Source organism: Lactuca virosa, chromosome 8 (genome assembly GCF_052849685.1).
Source record: "Lactuca virosa cultivar CGN04683 chromosome 8, Lactuca_virosa_CGN04683_v6, whole genome shotgun sequence".
NCBI classification, from domain to species: Eukaryota; Viridiplantae; Streptophyta; class Magnoliopsida; order Asterales; family Asteraceae; genus Lactuca; species Lactuca virosa.
The window spans coordinates 294,286,264-294,297,781 of record NC_136433.1 but is presented as its reverse complement, the minus strand read 5'-3'; the positions used below and the strand labels follow the sequence as shown (position 1 = coordinate 294,297,781).

The 11,518-nt window shown below is 34.6% G+C and overlaps 1 protein-coding gene across 12 annotated transcripts; it reads right to left on the bottom strand.

Annotated features, from left to right (window-relative positions):
* Window positions 1-430: 430 nt before the first annotated feature.
* LOC145128540 (polyadenylate-binding protein RBP47-like) lies at window positions 431-9,381 on the bottom strand. 12 transcript variants are annotated; one of them, XR_013716979.1, is made up of 11 exons: window positions 9,128-9,381; window positions 8,405-8,513; window positions 8,160-8,304; window positions 7,341-7,525; window positions 6,186-7,258; window positions 5,953-6,038; window positions 5,548-5,864; window positions 5,246-5,448; window positions 1,065-1,121; window positions 873-977; window positions 431-630 (listed from the first exon to the last, which is right to left on the bottom strand). XR_013716979.1 is itself a non-coding variant. In XM_079063339.1 (11 exons), the coding sequence occupies exons 5-7, from the start codon at window positions 7,242-7,244 to the stop codon at window positions 5,758-5,760; spliced, it is 258 nt and encodes an 85-aa protein (XP_078919465.1). In that variant the 5' UTR covers window positions 7,245-7,258; window positions 7,341-7,525; window positions 8,160-8,304; window positions 8,405-8,513; window positions 9,128-9,381; the 3' UTR covers window positions 431-630; window positions 873-977; window positions 1,065-1,121; window positions 5,246-5,448; window positions 5,548-5,757. The 12 variants fall into 12 exon arrangements, 9 of the variants coding, with proteins under 9 accessions (XP_078919465.1, XP_078919467.1, XP_078919460.1 ...); XR_013716980.1 differs by having other exon boundaries at window positions 5,953-6,326; window positions 6,423-7,258; XR_013716978.1 differs by having other exon boundaries at window positions 5,953-6,516; window positions 7,180-7,258.
* Window positions 9,382-11,518: the final 2,137 nt, after the last annotated feature.

Here is an 11,518-nt window from a genome sequence, read left to right as displayed (position 1 = left end):
GCGCAAATGCGTGTCAAGGAAGGCCCTGTCATAACGAGAGACGACACGCTTTTGCGCATCGTCTATTTACGACGCACATTTACGACACACATTTATGACACACATTTACGACGCGCAGTTATGACACACAATGCGTATCAAGGAAGGCCCTGTCATAAAGGAAGATGAGACGCATTTGCGTATGGTAACCTTACGACGCGCGTGTATATGACACGCAATGCGTATCAAGGAAGCCCCTGTTGTAAAGGAAGACGACACGCATTTTTGTGTGTCATAATTTTAAATGTTTTTAAAATTATATATTTTTGAAAGATTTACTAATTTTCAAATTAAATAACACATTAAAAGTCTCATAATACAAAATAAAATACCATAAACAATAAAGATAATTCATTGCACTAATATGTCAAATACAAATAATCATTCCAATAGTAAGTAAATGTAACACGTTGCTAATATTGCATAATATTTATTATAGAAAATAAAACATGTACAACATTAAAAGAAACCCATGGCTAAATTCTCCTTTGACAATCTCCTTTGACAATGTCTTTTCTAAGAGAGTAACCTGAATACAAGAACTTTTAGAGGTTGCAGGGCATGGAAGGAGGTTGCTAGAGCTATCAGAACCTGCACATGGCAATCGGTACAACTAAGAAGCTTGAAGTTGAAGGACCTGTAGTCGATTTGAAAAACATCCTAGATGAAATTTTTTTAGTGTTGTCCACCATTGTTACCATAAACATGAGAAAAATTACTACTAATTTTAGAATTTGCAGACAAGTTGCTAAATTGACATACAAAAGGCACCAATAATAAAATAACGAATAATAAGAAATTTTACTTTTACTTTTAACTTGAAAAGAAATTACCCGTGGATCATCTCCTGCAGCTGGACCAGTACTCAGCAAAAAGCTTTGAGAAATAAGAATCCGACTCCATTAGCTTGGAGGGTGCATCATATTCCATCATTTCACCTATTATACATGAAATTTTACTATTTTGTAGAGGGTAATTGTGTCATTTTATGAGATATATGGGTTTCTGAAGAATTAGATACATACCAGAGGAGAGGACCATGATCATGTCACTGTCTATAACAGTTGGAATCATATGAGCAACTGTTCCAAGTAAAATATATATAAACCATGAGTTTCTTCTTCAAGAAAAGTAATATAATTGAATCAAAGAACTAATCAATATTCATTGCAAAAAGAACCTCCAAAAAAGATCATATTATGATAAAAACAGGGCACATGTGATAAGACCCCACGCTTACATATCATTCCAAATTTGCTTTTCAAAAGATCATTGTCTACACAGCTGTCAAAAACAACAAAGATACATGCCAAGTTGTCAACCAATCCCTACTTGTGTTGTATCCTTTAAAAATAAATAGCCAAACACCATAACCATTTACCCTTTTTAATCTTAGGAAATTTCCTAAATAATATTGTACATCATGCAGTACTTGACTTGTACCAAAAAAGCCAAATACACACAGAAAAAAGAATGATTCATTTGACCATGAATCATGGTCCTAGAATAAGGTACTATTTTGTACTTGTGGCCTAGAATAAAGTAACAATAGCACAAATAATCATGTTTCATCATATAAAAGAAGGTAATTTGCTATGTACAAATTCATAGCCATTCACAAAAAGTTTTATAGAATGATTACGCATGATAGTGGAAACAATTATATAACCTAGATTCTAGAATAAAACCATGTTCATTTGCACATGGACCATCAACTTATGAGATTTATGTTATCTTTGTTTGTTTCCATACTACAACAAAAAAAGCACCAACTTGCTAAAACAAATATGTTCTGCTCCTGCAGAAAAGAGGGGTGTGTTGAATGTGAAGCCACAGCTGGTCAAAAATGGCAGGAACAATGTGAAGTTGTGAAGCCACAATTGTTGAATGTGAAGCCACAATTGTTGAATGTGAAGTTTTTTCAAAGGTTGGCTGAAGACCCGATTGTGTTTTTTGACTACTTCTGATTTCCATCTCTATATAAGAGATTATTCTGTATTTGTAAAACTTGTATCTAGTGTAACACAAAAAGAGTGCAGATTAGCACCAAGAAATGTAAATTCCTAGTTACCGGTGAACGTAGGTCAGAGAAGGACCGAACCACGTTAAATCCCTCATGTTCATCCTTGTGTTCTTGTTTTTCGTGAGCTCTGTGTGTGTTTAGAGTCGTGTGTTAAGTGTCTCGATCCTAACAAGTGGTATCAGAGCCTTGGTTTAGCTCCAGAGGGTGATTTTCTGTTTTTTGGTCGAAATTTTTTTTCGTCAAAAACGATTTTGGTGTATACCGTTGGAAAGGTCTCGTTCCGAAGATTCCGAAAATATTTTTTTCTGAATTTTTTGACCACCGGAAGACGTCCAAATCGCCGGTCAAAGGTTTGCCGGAATAGTGACCGGAATAGCACGACGTCAGCAGTGATGTCAGCAGATACTGTAGCAGGCACTGTAGCAACACTGTAGCAGATTTGAAAATTTGCAATTTGGCCCCTGAATTTCCAGAAAATTGTAAGATAGGTCATTGTTCTTTCAGAAAATGGCAGAAAGCAGTAAGCTTCAGATTGAGAAGTTTGATGGGAAAGATTTTGGTTGGTGGAAGATGCAAATTGAAGATTTGCTCGTACAGAAAGACTTGAACGCAGTTTTAGGTGAAAAACCGGAGGCGATCACACAAGCAAACTGGGAGACTTTGGATAAGAAGGCCAAGGCATTTATTAGACTGACTTTGTCAAAGGATGTTGCCTTCAACATTTTGAAGGAGACCTCGGCAAAGGGAATCATGGAGGCATTGTCTAATATGTACGAGAAGCCGTCGGCAACAAATAAAGTCTTCCTGATTCGGGAACTAGTCAACACGAGGATGAGGGAAGGAAGTTCAGTTACAGTACACATCAACAATTTGAACTCGATTTTATCCAGACATGGGTCAGTGGGAATAAAATTTGAGGACGAAGTTCAAGCTTTACTACTGTTATCATCATTACCTGACAGTTGGTCCGAAACAGTTACAGCCGTTACTAGTTCCGCAGGATCGAAAGAGCTCACTTTTGAGGGAATTCGGGATTTAATTCTAGGCGAAGACGTCAGACGAAGAAATTCCGGGGAATCATCAAGTGAACAATTGAATGCGGTCAGAGGTAGAAGAAATAACAGAGGTAGTGGAAGCGGGAACAAGAGAAGGAGTCAGTCGAGGACTCGAAATGATGTGACTTGTTGGAACTGGAAAGAGGTTGGACATTTCAGGAATCAATGTCCAAAAGACAAGAAAGAAGTTAACGTTGCAGTAGACCATTCAGATGATGATGTTTTGATCTGTAGTGTGGAGAGCAATGTGGATTCCTGGGTTATGGATTCGGGTGCTTCATTTCACGCTACCCACAGCCGTGAAGCACTGCGGAATCTGAAAGAAGGGGATTTTGGTAAGGTAAGACTGGCGAACGATGAGGTTCTTGATGTGACAAGCATAGGTGACTTAGATCTGAAGACTCCAGTCGGTCCATGGACTTTGAAGGATGTCCGGGTAATTCCAAGTCTGAAGAAACAGTTGATTTATGTTGGGCAGTTGGATGAACAGGGACACGAGGTTAAGTTCAGGAATGGGCAGTGGAAGGTTGTCAAAAGAAATCTTGTGATAGCTCGTGGACATAAGAGGGGTTCATTATATATGGTTAGTTTACCGTCTGAGGGAGTAACCGTCCCAGTTCAGAAGAAAAACAAAATCCGGTTCATAGAGTCTCGTGGACAGAAGAAGGTTTGCTTTGCAGATGGCAAACCCAGAGTCACAGGTCAGATTCAGGTTGAACGTGTTTGGAACGGTTCAGAAAAACCAGTCAAGGGCATTCATAGCAGTGGGAGCATGGGCTTTGTTTCAGCTAGAATACCCAGAACACAGTGGGTTAAGAGAACCAGTATTCCATCTGTAAAAGTCTCTTCAGATTATCTGCTTCACATGGAGAGTGTCGTTTGTTCTCAGTATGTTCCAGGATCGGGCAGTTCATTTCAGTGGGAGCCGGTGGAGACAGAGAACAGGTAAATTGAAGAGAAGGCCAGGGTAACTATGAAGGAGTTAAGATCAAATACAGATGCACAGTTGAAGCACAGGTGAAGATTGTTCCGTGGCTTCAAGTGGGAGATTGTTGAATGTGAAGCCACAGCTGGTCAAAAATGGCGGGAACAATGTGAAGTTGTGAAGCCACAATTGTTGAATGTGAAGCCACAATTGTTGAATGTGAAGTTTTTTCAAAGGTTGGCTGAAGACCCGGTTGTGTTTTTTGACTACTTCTGATTTCCATCTCTATATAAGAGATTATTCTGTATTTGTAAAACTTGTATCTAGTGTAACATAGAAAGAGTGCAGATTAGCACCAAGAAATGTAAATTCCTAGTTACCGGTGGACGTAGGTCAGAGAAGGACCGAACCACGTTAAATCCCTCATGTTCATCCTTGTGTTCTTGTTTTTCGTGAGCTCTGTGTGTGTTTAGAGTCGTGTGTTAAGTGTCTCGATCCTAACAGGGTGTGCTATTTTTGTCCCATTATTTTTATATTTTTATCATCCCACAGACAAAAGCACAACACATTAATGAAGATTCTCTCCTACTTAAAGAAACATTTGATAAAAATTACTGCCAATTAGGGGTGAAAATTGTTGACACGACACGAAACGAAATTGGGACGAAACCGAAATTCGAATTCGTGTTCGTGTTAAGTGTAAACAACACGATGTCGTGCCGTGTCGTGTTCGTGTTTAAAATTCAACACGAAATGACACGATTTAGCATTTATTTGTTGTGTTTTTTGTGTTTGTCGTGTTTTTCGTGTTATGTATGATTAAGTATTAATTATATAAACTATTGTTTTTATTATGTTTTCTTTGTCGTGTCGTGTCGTGTTTGTCGTTTTTTAATCGGTTCGGTTTTGTGTCAGTTAAAAAAACACGACATCAAGTTGTGTCGTGTTCGTGTTACATAAAACATTGTCGTGTCGTGTCAGGCAAAACCACGACACGATGGCCCGATTTGCCACCCCTACTGCCAATCCAAGATATTTATCCAATAATATCGCCAAAGATGATTGTCATAGTCTACTAATAACATTCAAATAAAAAAACACAACCTAAATAAAACACAGACCATGAAATTTGAAATTAAGAAAGGATTACAGAACAACAAGATATACAAAAACATTGTTCGAAGATAGCTGTATGCATCTTACCAGGAATCGAAGAAAGGAATGGCTTTTTTTTATTATAGAGTAACCTTCTCTGGAATTGTTGATTCCATTCCGGTGTTGATCATCTCATAGCATGCAGTCAGTTCTGGCTGGCAATCTTCTAAAGAAGTTGAGAGGGACAGAAGGAAGCATCTGGCAAAACCTCGGGTGTCTCAACACATAGAATCCAGTCAGAAGTGCCACAACTTGGAAAGGTGTGACATAAAGAAGATATAATACTTACTAGGTGTATAGAAAAAAAAGCCATTCATGAAGGTGGATAGAAAAAAAGATATAATACTTACTAGGTGGAGGTGGAGGTGGTGGTGTAGTAGGATTTGGATTGAGTCCGTCTAATAGATCCATCATGGGGGAGGCGCCAGGTGTAGGTATAGGTGATACAAGAGTATCCAAAGCACTAAAAGGTGAGGGTGGGGGTTTATTATTTATTTGATTCAAGGATAAGAGATCAGATGTAGATGAGCTTTTTTGAGTAGCAGGAGTAGGAGCAGGACTCAATTGAAGATCAGATGTAGATGAGCTGTTGTATTGGAAGAATCTTCATCAGACTGAGAGCTTTGAGGTATGGCACCAAATCCACCTCCACCATCCAATATCACATCTAAAAATATTCACAATAATGAGTCTACACTCATCAAACTAAATCAAGAAAATCAAACAAAACACAAGCAAGAATCAAGAAAACACACCTTGTGATGAATATTGTTGTTGTTGTCCATATTGTTGTAAAGTAGACTCCTTCTTAGGAGTTGCAACACCAATTCGCATAGGTCGACTTGCACAAGAATAAAGAAACAGTAAAAATCATGTATGTGACTTTTGACTAGCAAAATGATATATATAGAAAGGTTAAGTACTAGGCACCTATATAACCAATATTCACAGTAAATTAACCAAAATTCATAGTAAATTACTAATTTACCCTTAGTTAGTTGTAAATTTACTCTTTTAACCCGGAATTTCTTAGTAAGCCCCAAGCATAAATACAAAAAGAGGCCAAACTGAAACACTTTGCATATATGCTTTCACAACGTTTTGGTGGCCGCTCATGAATTAACTCCGTCTGTACGTAAATAGTGCATGCACTTAATTATTACTATATGCAGGAAGATAAAGAGAAAAAGTGGAACTGGGTTAAGATTTAAGTGAAAATCCTGACTTTTTTAGTGAGATAGAAGTCAACAGGTCTCCAACACATAGGCATATAGATATGGCAGACCAATATAGGTTTGGTGAAGAACCCCAATTGTTATCTGATTTTTTGGTATAAGAAAACTTTTAGTGTAAGCAAAGAAGTGTACACAACAAACAAACTGATCTTGATTTGACGTAAATATGAAAGCATATATAGTTGGTATTTTGTTTAGGTTTATAGAATAACTTTTAAAGAATAGTCTGTAACTAATTAAAGATGTCAATTTATTTGATATTGGTTCAAAATAGATGTGACATCAATGTACCATTTCTTATGTAATAAAACAACAATCTCTTAACTTTTTTGTGTATTTTTCTATTCATTAAGCTTAGCTGATTCCTATAGATGCACTAGTCCAACGAGTTAGGTGGGTAATTAATAGATTTTTACCTTCCAGGCTGCTTTCTATTAATTACATTGAGTTGACTGCGAACATTGTTATACTCAGCAATGCGTACCAGTCACAGTGCAAACAACAAAAGTATGAACAGCCCCCAATGAACAAACAACTAGTCCACCAAGTATAATGATTATATATATATTATACATGTAGAGTTATAATAGCTGTGTTGTTTTGCAAGCTATAGGATGTATCAATCATTGAGAAGGATGATACATGATCTTTTTTCCAATCACTTCCATCTTGCAAAAAATATATATGTATATAATAAAGATAAGGGCTGTATATTTATTTTTTTTCAAAAAAAAAGAATCAGTTAACCTGTTGTGCGAGTGTTCCATGGCTCCTTCATCACTAATATTGTCTGATGTCAACACTGTTGACATTGTTAAACTTGTATCTGTTGATCATAAGTACATGTGTCATATGATATGATCTTTAATGTTTGTGACAGCCTTAAGATTTTCAAATTTGAACAAAACCTCAAAGAGTTGATCTGCATGTTTTGCATTGGAGAAAAACAGCCTAGAAGGATTGTATAAGAAATCAAGAAATGGGAAAGATTAGTAATAGGGTAGTCTTCAAGCTTCCTCACAAGACTGACATGAACATGAGCTCTTCCTTTTGCAGGCCTAAGCTCTTCTGGACATTCTGACTTCCTTATGCTCTGTTAAAGAAAATTAGAGAACACATCATGTAAGGGTAAAATATTTTACCCTTACATAATGTGTTCTCTAATTTTCTTTAACAGAGCATAAGGAAGTCAGAATGTCCAGCTTTAGCATTTAACAATAAAGCAATCCTTAATTTATATTCAGGTCAATCTCATTTGCTCCTTTTTTATATGAATTTCTTAGTACACTTTTATATTATTATAATATATATTTACTTACGTTAAATGTAATTATGAAACCATTTAAAAACAATGATAATAACAATATCAGTTTTTTGTGAATAGAGAATGCAAAATATGCAGAGGCGCTGAAGGTATATTTATTGTCCAGGGACCACTTCAATCTCAAAACAAAATTTCTAGTGGGAATTAACCAGGTAGGTTTCTCTTCAAAAACAAAAACATGTTATTTTATTTTATTTTTATCAAATTCAAAATAAATTAATATCAGGTGCATGGAGGTCCAAATCATCTAACATCTGTGAATCTTTTTTAGCTGGTGGGTCACCTTTTTCATCTGTTGTTTTCATAATGTTGTTATTTACTAGACAAGGCTTAAGAATAAGCATTCGATTAAAACACCAACAACAAAAAATAAGGTAACAAAATTAGCAAAGAATATCAATACCTAAGGATGGATCCAAAGTATCAGGTGCATAGAGGTCCACATTATCCATCATCTGCGAACCTTTATGAACTGGTGGGTCTCCCTTTTCATCTGCTGTTTTCGAGGAAGTGGGCTATCGTGTGCAGGTATATATCAATACATCAAGCTGTGAAAAAGCATTTATGTGCAACATTAACTAACTACCAGTGAAATTATGTATAATCCACCAAATTAGAGCAGAGATAACTGGTTAGGATGACACTTACATTTTCCTGGTTTTTGAACAAGTTGATACCTTTTTCGTTGGACATAAGATCTTTGGAACCAATAGAATTGCATTAATCTGTGTAGAATGAGTAACCAGGACCTTTTACTCTGCAATTCATTTTTTTCACAATAAATAAACTATTAATGCCAATTTTCCCTCTTACTCTAAAATTAACAAGAATATGCTAATTTCTAGAACATAATCGAATTCACTTAAGATTGAACAAGAAACAAGATGCGTTCTCACACAAAAAGATAAGAAAAACAGATAAGTTATGTTATTATGAAAAAAACTCATGTATAGGAAAAAGCCCTAAAATCAATGTTAAAACAGAGTGAAAAATAGAGATTTGAGGACGAACAACTACTTGAAAAAAAACACAGAAACGATCCAAAGATCCAAATGATAGAAAATACAGTTTTTTAGTCCAACTTGGTATTTCATTTTCGTTCTTTCCTTCGATCGGACTTGGTTAGTGTATTTCTTTGTCATCTCTACCCATTCATGCCTAAGAGAATCCGATTTGAGCTGTGTTTTCTCATAGTTCTTTGTGTTGTTGGCCTCCATAGTTGGCTTACTGAAGATGGTGAAGATTTTGCCCTAATTCGTCGGTATGAGAGTAAGAAGAAGAAGAGACGTACAGTGTTAACGGATCCAAATACAAAAAGGTACCGAGTGTGGATGGAGAAAAGGTAGATGAACGATGGTAAGCACAACATACCTTTGTGTAACCAGAAGAGGAGAATCGAACCCGTCAATCGGATGTTGGGCTTGTAAGGAGAAGCGTTTTCCGATCGGTGGAGAGAAGGGAGGGAGAAAATGAAGGTCTTTGTCGGCTGGTAGCTCTGATTGACGAAAAGATCTCATTCATCATGGCGTGGTGGAGAGGGGAGAAGCGGATCGAAGAATAGGGAGAAGGAGGAAAAGGGTAGAATTGATTGCGAAGATGAAAGATAGAAATTAAAGAAGGTAGAAAAGCGGGTTTTCAAAATTTTGGGGATTTCGTTTTCCTAGTATCTAAACGTGCGGTTCATTAAAATTATAAAGCGATACCTATAGAAGACGCGCAATTAACATTGAGCGCCCTCCGTGTTTTTATATTTTTTTTTCTTATGACACTAATTTAAGGGTGCGCAATAATGCATGACCTAAATCCTTAAATTTTTTGAACAGATGTCACTTTTTTAATGTCACTCTCTTTTGCGTAACATAAATCAGTGAGTGTCGTGGCTTGCGCGTCGTAAAAGGGTCTTTTTCTTGTAGTGAGAGATGGATGGGAAATTTTTAAAGTTATGTACATGAACCGAAAACATGAAGTACAAGCAACCTATAAGGTATTTTATTTTTCAATTATACCTTATTTTCTATATTATCATAATGTTATAATCGGATGTGTTTTTAGGTATATATGATTATAATCACATGTGATCATATATATAATGAGTTTTAGATGTGATTATATAAAATTTTAATTTTTTAAATCAAATGTGATTATAATCAGATGTGATTATAGGTACATATGATTAAAATCACATGTGATCATACGTGCCACTCCAGATGTGATTATAGGTACATGTGATTAAAATCACATGTGACTATAAGTATATGTGATTATAAGTATATGTATAATCAGATGGTAAATGTATAATCATATGTGATTTTGTATTATTATAGGTGGGACTAAAATATGCTGAAAAATAAGTGAACTATAGTTGTAGACATATTAATCGTTTTCGGTATACTGTGTAGACATGCTTTCAGAATATTTATGAACATAAATTTTGATGAAATTTTGCATATATATATATATATATATATATATATATATATATATATTATGTGATGGAGAAAGGATGTAATACATTGAAATTCTCAACTATCAAGAGATCGTTTTGATGAAGATGATGCATATGTTACTAAACTGGTCAATGAAGTATTTTTCAATATTGAGTCTGCTTTAGATATTGTGAGAGATAATAAGAAGAAGCTAGCGTATTTGGCTAAAAAACACAGCTTTTTTTGAAGGATTTGAAGAGTAATTCTTCAAATGAAGAGTCAATTACAAATTTTGATGTCCTTGAGAGACTTTATAACATTACTATACCAGAAGAGGTTGAGATTTTTGTACCAGCTGTTCAACACAATAAAGGATGTAGAAAGAAAAGCTTATTGGTGAAGTTGAAAAATCAATTATGATAGTTCAAAAGAAGACCAAAAAATGCTCAGTATGTGCTAAAAGAGAGACACCCAATAACCGTACTTGTCTAAGCATATTTGTTGCTGATAAATGATGTATAACATATAATGTTTATAACAAGTGATTATCATATATGATTTTTTAAGTCATCATGTTTGATTTTTATGAGATTTATTTTTTGATGATTAGTTTTCTATTTTTTTAAGTATTATATGTTCATAACAATTTATAATAATCATATTTGAGTTTGTTTTCAATTTTCATAACAAAGTGATAATCATATGTGAGTGTCTTTGATTTAAAATGTTTGTCTATATTACATATGGTAATAACATGTGATTATACTATTGTATTTTTTGCATTTATGTGTATAATAATATGTGATTGAGTATTCAAATTACATTTATGTTTGTAATCACATGTGATTGATGTATAAATCATATATTGTTCATAATAGATGTAAATTAATCATATTTGATTCTTTCTGATTTAATATTTCTGATCAAGAATCTTTTAATCACATGTGTTTGTCGAAATCAAATGTTAATTCTTTCTTAAATGATTATGAATATAGTCACATATGATTTTCCAAATAATATGTGATTACATTCATAATCACATGCCATTGTGTAAATAAATGATTATACAAGACTTTATATGTCTTTGTATAATTTTTCTAATCACATGTGTTTATATGTTTAATTACACATGTGATTGATATATAAATTATGTTTAAGTTATTCAATAAAATGTATTTATAAAAAATGTTTATAATCATATGTGATTTAATCTACATTTTGCTAATGACATGTGATTGTCTATATCATGTGTGATTATATAAATAATCACATGTGATTGTCGATATCACATCGTATTGTACAAAGAACAAGGAATTTTATATCTGTTAGAAATATC

Coding starts and splice junctions, on each gene's coding strand:
- LOC145128540 (XM_079063334.1), bottom strand. CDS start 8,211: ATGATGGATAATGTGGACCTCTATGCACCTGATACTTTGGATCCATCC. Junction 6,039..7,179: donor ATGGAACACTCGCACAACAG/GTTAACTGATTC, acceptor TTCTTGTGCAAG/TCGACCTATGCGAATTGGTG. Junction 5,865..5,952: donor ACAACAATATTCATCACAAG/GTGTGTTTTCTT, acceptor GAATATTTTTAG/ATGTGATATTGGATGGTGGA.